Source organism: Sturnus vulgaris, chromosome 6 (assembly GCF_052056855.1).
Source record: "Sturnus vulgaris isolate bStuVul1 chromosome 6, bStuVul1.hap1, whole genome shotgun sequence".
Taxonomy (NCBI): Eukaryota; Metazoa; Chordata; class Aves; order Passeriformes; family Sturnidae; genus Sturnus; species Sturnus vulgaris.
Genome location: NC_142248.1, coordinates 38,603,805 through 38,619,575, shown reverse-complemented (window position 1 = coordinate 38,619,575; position 15,771 = coordinate 38,603,805). Strand labels below are relative to the sequence as shown.

General features: G+C 46.5%; 1 protein-coding gene and 1 non-coding gene across 4 annotated transcripts; both read right to left on the bottom strand.

The window, feature by feature from the left end:
- Positions 1-7,277: 7,277 nt before the first annotated feature.
- On the bottom strand, positions 7,278-14,771 carry EIF5 (eukaryotic translation initiation factor 5). 3 transcript variants are annotated; one of them, XM_014871913.2, is made up of 12 exons: positions 14,679-14,771; positions 14,316-14,508; positions 12,045-12,324; positions 11,724-11,805; positions 11,313-11,485; positions 10,869-10,980; positions 10,089-10,228; positions 9,431-9,589; positions 9,069-9,230; positions 8,662-8,826; positions 8,305-8,439; positions 7,278-7,675 (listed from the first exon to the last, which is right to left on the bottom strand). In XM_014871913.2, the coding sequence occupies exons 3-12, from the start codon at positions 12,114-12,116 to the stop codon at positions 7,583-7,585; spliced, it is 1,293 nt and encodes a 430-aa protein (XP_014727399.1). In that variant the 5' UTR covers positions 12,117-12,324; positions 14,316-14,508; positions 14,679-14,771; the 3' UTR covers positions 7,278-7,582. The 3 variants fall into 3 exon arrangements, with proteins under 3 accessions (XP_014727399.1, XP_088022674.1, XP_014727400.1); XM_088166548.1 differs by lacking the exon at positions 14,679-14,771 and having other exon boundaries at positions 14,316-14,510; XM_014871914.2 differs by lacking the exons at positions 14,316-14,508; positions 14,679-14,771 and adding an exon at positions 12,857-13,054.
- On the bottom strand, positions 10,430-10,553 carry LOC148223439 (small nucleolar RNA SNORA28). Its single transcript, XR_015804680.1, has one exon. It is a non-coding gene; the product is annotated as a small nucleolar RNA SNORA28 (small nucleolar RNA).
- Positions 14,772-15,771: the final 1,000 nt, after the last annotated feature.

Genomic DNA, 15,771 nt, shown 5'->3' with positions numbered 1-15,771 from the left:
TATTTTTATTCTCTTTTCTCCGCTCGGGGCCATTTGGGGCCGGGGCGGTGCCGCCGGCGCGCGGGCGCCCCCTGGCGGCCACTGCGCTCCGGGCGGACCGGGACCGGGACCGGGACCGAGACCGGGACCGGGACCGGGACCGGGGCGGGACCCCGCATGCCCGGCACCCCGTATTCCCAGCACCCCGCATTCCCGGGATCCCGCACTCCCGGCACCCCTCATTCCCAGGATCCCGCACTCCCAACACCCCGCATTTCCTCGCCATTCCCCGCAGGCGTGCCCGGGCAGTGCCCGGCCCCAGCTCTCCCGGCCTGTTCCCGTTGTCCCGCCACGATCCACGGTCCCTGCGCCCCATGCAGCCCTGCCTCGGCAAGAGGGGCGGATTTATAAATGTTTATAGATGGCCTTGTGGCCACCCAGGCCTTGTGGCGAATCAAAATCTGTCCCTGAATCCTCCCCATCCTGCCTGCCCACCTGGGCTGTGTTCCAGCACGGCGCTGAGGGGCCGTGCACATGTTAGGTGATGGGAGGAGCAAGGTCAGTCCCAGCTGGGATCCCTCCTGCAGCCCAGGGACGTTCTCGGGGATGACCCGTGAAAATGGGTCTTTGCCACAGTCACAAAGCAGAATTTTGGGAGGAAAAGTAGGTCACAGAAAATTCCCAGCACTGCTGGCTTCTCTGACACCAAGTTCCTCCTCAGGACATGGCCCAGGATGTCAGCCCTCTGACAGCTGCAGGCATCTCCCTTGTAAACTCCAAAGCCACCAGTGCTGACCAGCCCTGGACCAAGGCACAGGCTGACTCCACAGCAGAGCAAGTCCCATGGAGCAGGAAAGGCAGGAGACCTTCCTTCCAGTTGCTCCTTGAAGGTTCAGGTCAGGCCCTGAACCGTACCTGGTGTCTTTGACTCAAGCTGAGAATGGGTTCATGGGAAAGGGGAAAGACAGAGGAAGGAGCCTGTCATCCCCCATCACCCTCTGGCCTTCTGTGTGCAGGGCAGGTTGGGTCATGAGTGCAGCCGCTCCTTCCCCATCCTGCACACATCTGCAGGTTTTCCTGCAGAACAGGTTTTCTGGTATTAGCGATACCACTGTTCCTTTCTGTCTCTCAGTCCCACCCTACAGTGCTGAGGTGAAAAAAAGAGGAACAAAAGCAGAGACAGTATCATAAAAGACTGTTAAAAAAAAAAAAGAAACTGCAGCAGTTGATGCCGTGCCTTAGTGAAGCTCCACAGCTCCTCAGTGCACATCCCTGGACGCCCCCAGAAAGGCTCTCACAACAGACAGGTACCTGCTCTCCCACTTCTCCTCCCACCAGGAACACTGAGTTCCCCTTCAGTGATTCAGATAAAACCACCCCCTTGCCCAGGAAAAGCCTGTTGGTGTTACTAAACAGGAAGGCCTTACTGATCACCTCTCAATCCTCACCACCCACACACCACAGCCACCTTCACTTCCTGGCTTCCCTCTCACCGACCTGGACCAGGATGCAGCCAGCCATGCCTGTGCTGCTGAGCCTTCCTTCCCCGTGTCTGTCTCCCAGCCCACACGCTCCTGTCCTCTCCAAGGAACAGGTCCAGAGCAGATGTTTCACCCAGACGCACAAACCTGGCCATGCAAAACTGAGAGCACCCCCAGGTCCACACAAATGAGGAGGTTCATGGAGGCTGCTTACCCATCTGCACAGCTCTGAGGACTCCAGGAACACCTCTTGCTTCCTTCAGCATTTTTTTCCCTAGTCAAATGCATTGCTCCCATCTTCTGGTATCATGATTGACCAGGAGGTGCTTAGGAAGACTCATCACCCCTCCATCTCCTTGATTTTTAGTCAGCATGAAGAGTGCACAGTTGATTAGTTCTCTCTATATATTACTTTTTTTATAGTGGGTATTTTCACCCCTGGACTCACCTTCAGCAAGCTGTGCTACTTGCTAAAACTTTGGCTCCTCCATTGATTGCAAGGTAAAGGTGCTGTTCTCCAGTGACTTCTGTTGGGTAGGATCCAACCTGCTTTCCTCACCTTCCCTATTTCTGTACTGCTCCACCTAAGCAGGGATTTTGCCCTTTGGAGGTGGTGTGTTCCTGACAGCAGCCTGAGTGGCTGCAGCTACCACATCATTCATCTTGTCTAAACTGTTTCTTGCAATTTTGATGAAGTCCACCAATAGTTAAGGGTTTTTTAAATTTTTCCTTGAGATTGCCCCTTCTGCATTCTAGACTTTTTATAGGCATCCTTTAGCAGAATAAATCAAAACTAGAATCTAGCCAATCCTAATCATGGAGAAGGCATGGAAAATGCAAACTCCTGTATTAAACGCCAGCTGATAAATAAGAATCTAAAATAGATTGCTTAAAATCCTATTACTTTCACCACACAGAAGAGTGTGTCATTGGAGCTGTGCTCCTGTTTCCCATTTTGCCTGAGTGTGCTTGCCCACCATGCACAACCACCTCAAGTTCCACAGCACATCCAGCTGGAGCCACCACCTCCTCTGGCTTGTGATACAGAATGTGAGCACAGGCGAAAGGAACAAATGAAGCAGGAGATAAAAGCTTTTAAATCCAGTTTTCCCAACCCCAGAGAGCACCCTTAGTCCTGTCATTTAGTATTTTACTTCTTTATTTCGTCTTTTCCTATGTGAACTACTCTGCTCACAATTTGTATGCCTTTGGCTTTGTCCATAAAAGTGATTATCAATTAATAAATAATTTATTAACAATTCCCTGACAAGACAGGGATAGGATTCTCCTGGGGAAGTATACTTTCCTCATGTTTCTTTTAAAGGTGTCAGATGTCTACCTTAATTGCACAGAATCAAAGCCAAACTCCATTGACGTCAATGCAGTTACCTGGGTTTTATTAATATCAGATAAATATAAAAAATTGTATCAAGCAAAAAATTCACAGAGAATAATAAAACACCCACACAAACCTCCCATTGAGTTGTTCCTGGTGCTGATACTTCCCTTATTTGGAATGTATGGCTGTAGTGCCCATGACTCTGTACTCAGACCAGAGCTCTCCTTCGAATTATCTCTTTTCCCTTGAGAAAATAATGTGCAGAAAATGCCTCTAACACCACGGTAATGAGGTGAGATTAGCACCAGAAAAAACAGCTCCAGACTCAGAAAATATCAGGGACCTGGGAGCAGGAATAGGCTCTGCAACCCCTTTCCCCTCCCTGCAGGTACAGGACTGTCTGTGTTCAAGCTCCAGTGTGGTGCAGCTGAGTAACCTTGGAGCTGGTGATGTGGAAGGACCAGTGTGAAAAAGTCCAGAGAGAAAACATCTGGGGCTAATACACCTTCGCACCTGGGCAGAGGCTCTTGTAAAGTTTGTACACCCCCATGGGCAGGTCTGTGCCCAGCCCTGACTTACTGACCCAGCTGCCTGGCTTCACTCCAAACCTGTCCTGTCACAGCGTTGGATGCAGATGCTGTCCTGTGGCCAGCATTGGAAACTAATGCCATCCCATCCACAGGACACCCAGGACTGGTAATTTAGCCACAGCAAATTAGCTTAAAGAGCCTTAACTACTGAGTAAGCAATGACTTTGAAGCACATGCAAGTAGAAGAACTGATGTGCAGAAAAGATGGTTTAGCATTCATTGGGTTTTCCTGATACTAATCACAATCGGAAGAAGAGTTCCCTCTCTTTACTGACAGGGATTGAGTGAATTTGTTTCTTAGGTTCCTAACCCAAACTATCAAAGATGTTTTTGATTTTGCTCTGAAAAAATTGAGGGGTTTTAGAATTTTACTGAATAAAAGCACCACCCAGGCACTGGGGCCATGCCTTTGATGGATGTCAGTTGAAGAAACTCTAAGGAAGCTGTGATAAGCCTGATGCTGGGTCTGTGCTAGGGAAGGAAGTGACATCCTGGGAAAGCTGCTTGCTCAGTGGCCCCAGAACATCTCCTCAGCAATTCCAGGTCAAGAGACAGATTCTGACACCTCTGTGACAGCAAGATGATCATCTCCAAAATGAAAAACACAGACACCAGCAGCCTGTCAAGCATGTAAGTAATCCCAATAGCTCCAACAACTTTATAAACCTTAAGCTGAAATTTAACCATGCAATGTTCCACAGATAAGGCTTAAAAGAGCATTGTTTTCAAGCTGTCCTTTTCTTTTTTTTTGTCTTCACTTCTGGGTTTTCTGTTCCAGAACTTCTCGGTTCAGTAGTGTTACCAAATGCCAAGGAGTCAATCCTCAGCAACAGGTCTCTGAGGCTCTTTGGGACTAATTAGTTTGAAAAGAAAGTAGCTGCCACAGTTTGGAGAGACTAATTAGGGGTCAGCTACTTTTGTTCCATCTCTCCTTGCCATTTCAGTTCGCTGCTTTCACTGGGAGCTCAGAGGTCCTGTGATCTTTATTACAACTTTTTAGCAGCCCTCAAATGAAAGGACAGCTCATTACAGATCCCTACATTAACAGCTTTTCGGAGGTACCTCTCCTTTTCAAATGGCAAGGTTCAGGACTTGCACAACTGAAAGACACCCACTTGCTAAGCGTTATTATAAATCAAATTTTTAAACTCTGTGGTACATCTGAACAGCAACAAATCAACCGAGCTGTTTGACTTGGGTGGAGATGAAGATATTTCAGCAAGTCTCTTACCCCAAGGAACAGGGCAGATCTTAGGGAGGAGGAATGACAGCCTTGTCGTAACACCTCATGCAAGTAGAGGATTACTGCAGAGGTGACCTCTGGGGGAGCACCACATCAAGGGTACACTGCAAGAGAAGCCACTACTACAACAAGGTAAAACAAAAGCATTGAGCACATTTCTGCGCCTACTGCAATCCCTTCAAATCACTTTTCCCATCTTTACTCCTTGCCTCACTGCACTCCCAAGCTCTGCATGCTTAGGAGCAAAGAGCACACTTTTATCTAATACACGTCCAGCCAGATCCAGCTGAGAAGGTACTGGCCCCTAATGATAATTTGTAGCTTCTCAGAAAAAAGTAAAACCAGGCAATTTTACTTCTTACGTGTACAACAGTCAGGATTTCAAACTCTGGCTGAAGCTGCTGAGGCCCAAGCAAAGCTGACAGCTCCTTGTCATGCTGGATGAAAAGAAGGTGCTGCCAGAGGCTGCCAAGCTGCAGCAAAGCTCCCAATCTTAGGCTCTGCAAGGAGAAGAGGGTGTGTAAAGCCGAGTATGATGGATCTTCCACGAGACCCTGTACCTGCCCAAAGGCAGTGTTCACACTGAGGTTTTCCCGCAGAGACATGGTACAGCACCAAATGGGGGGAATCATCCAACACCATTTCCTTCCTTCCTGGAAGGAAGTCTAACTTTGAAGCTTGGAGCAGATATTATCTGAACTCGAAGTTGCCTTTTGAAGATGTACTTATTATTTTTAATCAGATAGCAGAAGCAATACATTCAAAGACTCATGAAACTTTTAAGTCAGACTTCCTTCCCTAAAGAAATAGTTGCACAACACTCAATTTTTATGAGCTGGTGGAATCATTGGTTAAAAACCTGAGACAGAAACACCAACATGAATGTGAAAACAGGGTCAGAAGTGTAACTCAGCACCAGGAATTTCATAGTAGCAGCCTCAGCACTTCTAGAAGCCTCCACCATGACTGAAATTAGGGTACTACTTTGTGATACACTCACTCTGATGCACCTGTGGGTACTACAGACAAGAACACTTCCATTCTCTGCATGCTCCCACCATGTTTTACACCAAATCTACCATCCTATAGCTTTGCTATGACATCATCCCTTCACTGACCCTATGAAAAACTTCTTTAGGTGGATTTATTTCCTGGTTTCTCTGCAAGAAGGAACAGGTATGTCTTGCTAGTCTTTACATCCTGAGGGAAAAAAAAAAAAAACAAACCACCCAGAGATTATCCCTACTGGTGGCAGCCTGCAAATGCCATCAAGTCTGCCCTGAAAGGGACTGATCACCCCTGAAATGGTACTTCACTGATGTCACCCATTCGGAGCAGCCAACACCACAAAAAAATGTACTTCAGACAGAAACTTGGTCATGAGAGTAACACTTATCAGGGTGCACTCACAACAGTTACACAATGGAGGCATGTGCTGCACCAGGAGGAACAGGAACAGGTGTCTTCCTGAGAGGGTACACAGGGATTAGTAATCTATCTTCCAGGTTCCCAAATATGCATGAAAATGGAAACTTGGGAAATACAAACCTTGTTTAAACACAATATAAAACAGCTTTTAGACAAAAGCCAGGAATAAAACTGTCTCTAAACTAAAAATCGTGGGTTTGTATTACAGCAATAAAAATCCATCTAAGATAGAAAGGCACTTTGAAATGCTCCATGGCTTTATCCCATCATTCTAGCTGTTTGCTATAGCTGCTAGTGCCCAGTGATGATGCACTGCTAGGACTACATGCAACACAAGACACTGCAGAACACAACCTGCAGCTCAAGGCACCCCTGCTGTAGTTATCCAAACATAATCCTTCCTTTTATCCAAGTTCTGCTAGAACAACCTTGACTAGAAAAAGCAGCTCATCATGCACTGCAGCCTTGATCTCTCAAAACTTATACCGAATCCAACAAAAAGGCTCAAAACCCAAGCCCACTCTCGGTTCTCCTGGCAGGCAACAAAACTTCCACCCTTAACTCCTCGCTGGCCAAAACCTGTCACACACCATGTCATACCAGGTTCTTGAGTTTGATGGACCAGGTTTTTATTTATCCTGCTTCTAAAGTAATCTGATTCCTTAACACCGGCATTTAGGACTCACTTCCAGAGATAAGCAGCTTTGGGGACTTCTGCACTCAGGGTGCCAGATCTCCTCCTCTGCTCCTCCCTCCCCAAATAAATCTGGAGCTGGACACTGCACAGCTGGACCCATGGCAATAGCGAGCTCCTCAGGAGCAGCACACATCAACTGCAGCAATGCCAGCTCCTGCAGCTTTAATCCTAGAGCTGGAGCTGTTGAAAACCACAGGGAAGGAAAAAACCCAAGCCAAAACCCAACTCCTGCAGTGATTACCAAATGGAAGTTTGCCTAAAAGAACCCAAGCTGCTGAAGATCAGAACACAGACAGCTGCCCTGTTTTAAGAATCTGGCAGCTGCACACTGTTGATTAGCCAACACCTGCTTCTTACCTAGGTTTCAAATCGCCACTGTTAGAACAGCTTTTATGGTTAAGGTGGAGTGGGTTTTTTTTCCCCTCATTCAAGAGATTGTCATTGTGTGATCAGCTTCGCACATTTCATTGAGCTGTGTAAATACTTACTTGGAAAAGCAATAAGGGGGTTGAGTCACAAATGAAGATTGACCAAAACCAAATCCTTTATTTCCACAACTGTATAAATGTGCTCCAAGTATGTGTCCAACACAAGTTAGAAAAACAAAATAGAACATGCCAGTTGCAAACTAGATCAGTTCACCGACGTGCTGACTCCTTGGTATTAGGCTTAGTAACACAAGACCAGTCACAGTAAAAAGATACATTTTAGAGTACAAAGTAGCAGGATGTTAAGCCATTTCAGCTTGTGCACATACAAGTCACACTTCTGGCAGAAAATGCAGAGAAGTTTGCATTACTATGCTGGAAGCTATGTTGCGTCACTTTAAATGGCATCAATGTCGATATCATCATCTTTATTGTTTGCAGGCTTCACAGTTTCAACTTTAGGTACACTGGCAGTTGTGGAGTACACCACCTGTGGAGACAAGACACTTCCTTTAACTACAGCTCTTACTGCCACTAAGCGCTGCACTAATTCCAACACACAACCACCCTCCTGACCACGGCCACGAACCCCTGCTTTGTAGGGCGGAGCTGCGCACATGCAGGTGGAAGAAGCAGCATCTCCTACTCAGGTGCAGAATAATACAATGCTGGGAGAAGAACAACCAACCAACCCCTGTGTAAATGCCCTCCCAGCCAAAGCCAGCTGGAGATTCTACGTAGCCTTAAACTGTGAGGAAAACAGTCAGGCGTGGAAAATGATTCTTCCATCATCTTATCTAGCAAACACACTCCCAATTAACTCATCTACGACATGAGACACGATGTTTGATACTGCCTGTCAACCTTGCACTACATGAGCTACTACAGTGCAAGAGACTGTCACTGTAGAATGGTACAGTCTTGGGCTACCCAGGTGCAATTGCATTGAAGTGATCTCACGTAGACATGTGAAAACAAATCAGCAACACTTAAAGCGTCGTAGATGGAATGTTTCTCCTGTTCCCAATGTGCACAGTAATGTCCTGAGTAATCAATTTCAGAGTGCATGCAAGAAGAGTGCAGCCTTGGAGCTTCTGACAGTAAATGAGCCTTTCCTACCTCTATATTTTCATCTTCATCCTCTTCTTCATTACCGGAAGATTCTTCTTCAGCTTCCTTTAGCCATTTAATAAATGGTTCTGCTTTGACACGGATTTCTTTGGCAAGCTCCTTTGAAACGTATTTCTTTGAGGCCTGAAAGACAGATTTCGTGTGAACAATGAAAGAGTTTACACCAGACTGTACCTAAATACTGCCTAAACTGGAACTCTGATCTCACCCTCCCTATTTTTTTCCACAGCCTATTTTTTGAAGGAGGCTTCTCGCTGCACAAGCTACACCAGACTGGAGAAGCCAGATGTAATAAGCTACCTTCAGGTATTTAACTGCTACAGTACATTACATACTGTCCTTTACCTTTTCTGCCCAGCCAAGGATGACTTCTTCTTCCAGAAGATCTGCATCATACATTTCCTTCAAAATATGTGGTATCTTTGAAATAAGCTGGGACTGATGCATAGCTACCACACACTCGAAGCCATGGAGAAGGTACCTCTGAGCTTTCTTGTTGTTGTGGCAGAACTAGAATTGTGATAAAAGCAAAAATGATTTAAGTAAGATTTTTTACCTTCTCTGCAAACTAAATAGAGAGCAGAAGCAGTTCTATGAGATTGCAAAGTTCACAATAATACTACCCTTCCCAGCAGTTCCCCCAGTGAAGAAGTTTAAAAGTAAAACACTACAAAAAGTCCTTCCCCATAGTACCAAGTAACTGCTACAAAAAACTCTCAATTGTCACAAAGAGGGCAGAAGAGATGGCTTACACGAAGGAAGTGACGTCTGTATTTTCGGATTTGTTCACGAATCTTTTCGTCAAAAAGGACTTCAGTGAGAACAAGTGGGCCCATAGCCTTTACATCCAGTCTCTCTGCTTCTGCTACAATGTCTTTGTCAGAAGTATCGATGACACCTTCTTCCTTCTTTTTCTAGAGGGAAACAGATACAGAAGAAACATTTTAATGCCACCTGAGGTCTGGATTAATTCTCTTCGCAGTCATCCCTTCCCAGGGCTGGTAGAACCAGTACTTTGCCGAAGCTTGAGCAAGCTGCTTTTAGTTTCCTAACAAACTTTTTGTACAACTACAGCTGAGCGATAACATCAAGCCAACCACTGGAGAATACTTACCTTTACAAAATCAAATAGTAAGTTGACTCTCTCCTCTACAGTTCTTTCCAGGTCTTCACTAAGTGTGAGGTTCTTCGCATGGTCACTGATTTCATCCATTCTACGCCTCTGGGCTTCTTCTGTTGTGTCCTCACCCCAGTCATCATCATCCTCCTCCTCCTACAATACAAAACCAAAACAAGAGACCCACACAATATTACTGCAGGCTTAGTATTATACACGAGGATAGAAATGGCAGAGGCTTGACAGCATTTTTAGGAAACGAAATGTTTATAGTACCATTTGCAAGTCAAAGATCACGGAGAAAATGCAAACATAGGAAATAAGTGGAAGCCAGACCTAATTCTATAGCCATCTGTAGGGCTACCTGAACTGCAGTTTTACCATTCTACCTAGTACACAGGAGACAATCCAGGTGCCTGAGAGTGATAAAGGATAAGCAGCTTTCACTTAGCAAGGAGCACAAATGCTGGTACTGATGAGCTGATAAAGCTGCTACAGAGGAAAATCAAGGACCCTTCTACTCCAGCACTAAGTTCTGGATACAGTAAGACCTTTAGGTGAAATGCTGACCAGCAAGGAATGTCAGTGATTTCAAAGGTTTAAATCTGAGCAACACGCCACACACCCTTATCTCCCCACTTTCCCTTCTACTTACCACAACCTGTGGAGGAGTAATCTCCTCTGGTGGTGGGGGTGGAAGTGTCTCATTGCTGGACACAGAACCATTCTCTTTGTCCTTGCCTTTTCTGTTCTTCTTCTCCTTTTCTTTCTTTCCTGTACCAGTGTCACCACTTTCTGCAAGTGAATTTTAATGTTTTGTTCTATGAACTAGAGCAAACTAGAAAGCCCCTGCACCTCTGCCAAATCCCCAAGTGGGTTTGAATGCTTTCATTAGCTGCAAGTTATGGGTAGTAGCCATCCCCAAAAAGACTCAGGGAAGATGTACATTTGGTGGGGAAAGCCCCAGCTGCAGTCAAAGTCTTGTTTGTCACTAAGATTGTCCAAGTCTATATAACAGGTGACCTCACAAAGCAGAGACCCCTGGAATAGGTTAGACTTTTCTATTCTAGCAAGCTTAAATTGCAGCAGGCAACTAGATGCTTACTACAGAGTGTTGCTTGCACAGATTACAGTTCGTGTTTTACGTCCTACTCTCACATTTCATGTTGACCTAAAGGAACAAATACCACGAGATACTGCCAACTACATTCCTTTCTGATAAGTTGTGTCCTGTACACGCAAATCCAGCTTTGAACAAATAGCTCTGCCTGGGAAGGACACATTGTAAGGAGGACAGACATGACCAGCACAGCTCCTTCATCCTGATCCCAAACATACTCCAGGAGTACTACATTTCAATTAGACATGAGCTATTTATTCTTCTATTTCCACTATTACAGAACTTCTCTTTATCCCCAGAAGGAAAAGCACTTACCAGGTGGGTTTTTGAGAATGAACGTGCAGAGCTTATGGTTTGTGTCAAGCATGCCTCGATAGCCACAGGCTTTGCAAGAGTTACCTATAGTTTGTTTCTTAGGATTGACATGCTGCAAAGAAACAACAACCTCCAATTAATTTACCACTTACAGAACAACTGCATTAAAGCCTAAACTTGATGTCTACATTATCATCTCCAAATGATTAAGGCAGAAACTTAAACACTTTGTATCACTCTCTAAAGACAAAGCTTAAAATTAACAATTTATCCCAGAAGTTACGAACTGTTAGAGATGTAAAACCTTCCCAAAGGGTGCAAGAATGTGTACTTGATTTTCTGTTCATAGATACTCAAGTCTGCTTTTAACTTTGCACCACTTCCACAAACATCCAATACAGTGTTTCCATACTGTCATTGTTAACACAGACAGAGAGCACTCACCAGATCAGTTTCAGGATTCTCACACTCAGGACAGAGAACAAATTTTTTAATGAATCCATCCAACATGTCTTGCAGCTTATTCGCCTCATGAGATCCATTGACAATGTAACGGTCATTCTTAACATCAAACTGGGTCTGTGCTCCCAGCTCACAACCAAAAAATTTGGTAGGATCTGTAAAGGAAGAATTATAGTTTTTATATATATATATATATATCTTCATAGTGATTCGTAAACAGCAAGTAAATAGGGCTACTGCTTGTTTCTGTCTATTATTTAATCCTGAGATAATCACATTTAATTCTTACAAATCTTTAAAGAACAATAGTAATGCTTTCTTAGGTAATTAACACTACTACTTCAAACATAAAAGCATTAAAAAAATGCTGTGTCATTCCACACTACTACTTACACGTTGGAGGCCGATTAAGCGCCTTTGCAACGTCAACCATGTTGACTATAACCGTCTTTATTCCATTTCCTTTGCCCTCCACCTAAAGAAAACAAGTAATGTTTTAAGTTTAAATGCTTGCAATAGACAAACCCAGTGTGCATTTCCCATTTAACTACACCGAAATTCTGCTTTGAAGTACATCTCTTTCCAAGACCTAACATGCACTTAGTGTGGACTGAAGCACACACTCTCCCTGCCCTGAGTGGGCAAGCATTATCATGAGCTCTTTCCCCTCCTGAGAGAACAATCCTTGCTTACAGCTGCTGCTTAGGAAGTTACCTTGGCAATCAGACGGGGCATTTTGTAGCGATAGAACTGATCTGAAACACTGCGGTTGACGTTGACAGACATTTTGCCTTATTAGTAGCTTTATCAATAAGATGAAGAGATCTTTGATTGCAGTTTTTTGGTATCTTCTGTCTGGAGAAGACGGGATGACATAAACGACTGCAAGAGTTCTCGGTCTCTGACATGAAAAAATTTTCGCCACTGAGGCTGTAAGGTTCTTGCTTGTACGCTATGTTTCCCCAATACAGGTACCAGTGGCTGCGCAACAGCTCTGCAAGTGTTAACAAACAGAAAAAAAATTAAGTTCAGCTTAATGTACATCAATCCACTCTTGCTACAAAGCTATATAAGAGATTACATCTAGGGTGAGAAAAACAGAAAAGTACATTTGTTATGCTACGGCTTTCTTCAATCAATAAAACTGAAATCCAGCCTTGGCTTGTACTCCTAAGGAACTTTTTAAAAGTGCACTACAAAGCTTTTCACCCTCTCTTACTACCCTAAAACCAATGAATAGCTTACAACTACTTCTTTATACAATTAACTCCAGCAAAAGTTCTGGGATCACTCAGGAAGGGCACACTCCTCGATTTATTATGCAAACCAGTGAGTTGCACCATAAGGGTCATGTGGTATGGTTTCAGGCTGAAGGACACAGGAAATCAGAAGATTTGGAAATCCATTTCAAATTCAACATTAACATGAACCTATCACAGAAACTGAAGTCTGCCAAAATGTTGAGAAATGTAAGTAAGATGAAGCAGCAGCAATCTGTAGCCCAACATAGTTTTTACATGGCTTACCAGTTTTTGGATCGGAGTGGAAAAAGAGTTGAAAATTACGTAATTCTCCCTCTCATTTATGGATTCTCATAGCAGCTTCTGTTGAGTTCTGACTTAACAATAAGCCTGATAAGTCTGACAGAAGTTGCTTCACTGTAGAAAGCCTAGCAATGCAGAGGTACAGAGCAGTGCAGCAGCTTTTCCAGTTGAATTTTTTCTTGGGGGAAGGGAGGAGGGGGAGGAAGGGGAAGGAGGATGAATCCTATTATTAACGTTGCCTTGAGCAGTATTTACATATTTAAATTAACACGTGCCTCTATAATCAGATCTAAGAGTACTTAAGCCACAACTGGTTGACTACAGAGCATGGCTATTCTGACACGTCATCATGTTGTTATCGTTAATGACAGAAGCGTTGACACATTAAAAAAGCCTTCTTAGTACTTGTGCGTAAGAGCGTGCCTATGGTGCAACATGATCCGAGTCCCTCTGGTCAGGTTTACAACTTCTTTACACAATAAGAACATAGACTTGTACATGCCTTGTGTTCTACAATTTTACCCTTCCTCAGCAAAAAGTACACCGCGAATTCCGTTTTAAACACACCATTTCCTTCCCCAGGATGTCTAAAAAGAGCCACCAGCGTAACCTGAACAGAACTGCTGAGGAAGCAGCTCTCTCGGTGACCGAGATCCCAGAAGGAGCGTACCGTTTTTCCCTCCTTCCAGAGCGCAGCATTTGTCTGCTGCAGGCTGAAGCTCCCTCTCCTGGTCCCTACGACACCTCATCCCAAGCACCACCCCCCTATATGCCGCGCACGGACGAGAGAGCGGGAACACAGACCGACTCCCTGCCGCACAGCGCCGCGTCCCCGCCCCGCTCGTGGTGAGTCATAAATGCAGCAATTAAGCACTGAGTCAGCGCTGGGAGCCATGGGGGAGTCACCCCCGGCCACGCATGCGCAGCGCGGCGGCCGGGGGAGCTCCACCGCCCCCCCCCACAGCCCGGGCCGCCCCCCGAGTGTCCCCGGGGCCGCCCCTCGGGAGCGCGGCCCGAGCGCCCCCCCCCGCGGCCGGTGGGAACTGCGCCACTGCCCCCCCCACCGCCACAGCGCGGGAGGCGCGGCCCCGCCGCCGCCATCTTGTCTCGTCGCATGGCGGCGGCGAAATGAAATAAATAAATAATTAAAAATAAAAAGCGCCTCGCCCTCTCCCCAAAGCAAACTATAACCCCCACAGCTGAAGATCTACGGCTTTTAGAGTTAAATTCTGTTGCGTGTTTCCATGTTGTCTTTTCTGCCCCGGCCCTTGCTTATCTTCCCCCTCCCGTCAAAGTGCCGGACGCTTCGTTACACAAAACCTCTGCAAATATCCACCGTTCAGCGACAGCCTGAGGCCTCAACCCAGCCGAAAGCGCCCGCCCGCCTTCCGAACCCTCACCCCGCTGCCCTCATCCGCCTTAGCCCACTGCTAACACTCACCGTTTTCGTCCAATAAAGACATAAACCCAACGCTGCTCGCCCCGGGCTGCGACGAAGCCGATTGTGAGAGGAGAACACGGCCGAGGGGGCGCTTATATCCAGACGGAGAGGGAGGCGGAGGCGGACGCCGCAGCCTCCGGGTCCCGGCGTCCTGGGGCGGGCGGTATCACCAGGGAGAGCGGTGCCGGGCAATCTGCGGGCAAGACACAATCAGGAGCATCGTTAGCGGCGGCACCTGTGAGGGAGAGGGAGGAGGAGGAAGGGGGGAGAAGAGGGAAGGGGGAGGGAGAGGCGACGAGAGGCGCGCAGCTGAGGCAGGAGGGGCCGGCGGACAAGACCCGGCAATGGCTGCCCCGTACTCACCTCTAGAATGTTCTCGCTCCGACTGAACAACGCCAGAGCTGGGATCAATCAGCCAGCGGTGCGCCCCGCCCCCTGCCATCGCCATTGGCTCATCGCTCACCTCGCAGCGAAACTATTGGCTAAAACCTCGCAGCTCCCCACGCCTATTGGTGAAAACCGCTATCAATCAAGGCTTTGCCTCCCTCCCCCCATGCCCTCCCCCCGCCAGTGCCCCAAAGGACATCGCGTCTACAGCGACCGAGTCTCGCGAGAGAGCGCGGGGCGGCGGGCCAGGGCCGCGCGGGCCGGGCCGGTGCAGCGGGGCTGGGGCTGAGGGGCAGGGGGAGGCCGGGAGGGGTCGGGGGAGGCCGGGAGCGCCCGGGAGCGCCCTCAGCCCCCGCCAGCCCCTCCGTCCTGCCCGGTGTCCCCAGGCACTGTCTCGGGAAGGCCGAGTTACTCCCTGGAGGGCAGTGACCCAGTGCTGGACATCTCAGCAACTATGTTACAATTAATAATGCAAATAATTTAAAGTAATTAAGTAGCTGAATAAGTTGTGTTTTTCCTGCACAGCCGGCTTTCGGGGTGTGGGAAAGAGCCTGTTTTTAATTCCAGTGTCATAAAGGCTCAGCGTTGGGTGACTCTGGGTGCTGGGCTGCCTTACAAAGGATGACACAAGTGTCATATGCATGTACTGTGTTCTTAGTGGAAAATATTGCCAGCCCTATGTACCTGAATTGGGACTCTGAATAAAATGCACGTCGGGATTTATTTTCACGTAAAAAGCAGAAAACTTGCATAATTTCTTCCCTGTTATGTGTTCTTTACCATCCTCTTCTATCTACACTCCTCCAGTATCACAGGAATTACATGTTTTGGGTGTTTTAGAGTGTCAATGTTCAAGTGGCAAAGACGTTTTCCCTGACTTCATGAATTGAGTGGGTAACCAGCTCTCTTATCCCTGCAAACACTCCCCAGCACAGCAATGCTCCTCAGCTGCTGTCACTGTCTTAGTGAGTAATGTTGTAAAGCTTCTTGATGGCTCTGTGGGAGTATAGAGGAAAAGACAAGGAGTGACAATAAAACTAGTAGTGACATTAAATGATGCTATATACTC

What these genes read in the sequence shown, in the direction of transcription:
- EIF5 (XM_014871913.2), bottom strand. Translation starts at nt 12,116, where the DNA reads ATGTCTGTCAACGTCAACCGCAGTGTTTCAGATCAGTTCTATCGCTAC. An exon ending in TCCTTGGCTGGGCAGAAAAG is followed by an intron (nt 8,440 to 8,661) that starts GTAAAGGACAGT and finishes TCTGTCTTTCAG; the next exon opens with GCCTCAAAGAAATACGTTTC. An exon ending in ATGAAGATGAAAATATAGAG is followed by an intron (nt 7,676 to 8,304) that starts GTAGGAAAGGCT and finishes TTGTCTCCACAG; the next exon opens with GTGGTGTACTCCACAACTGC.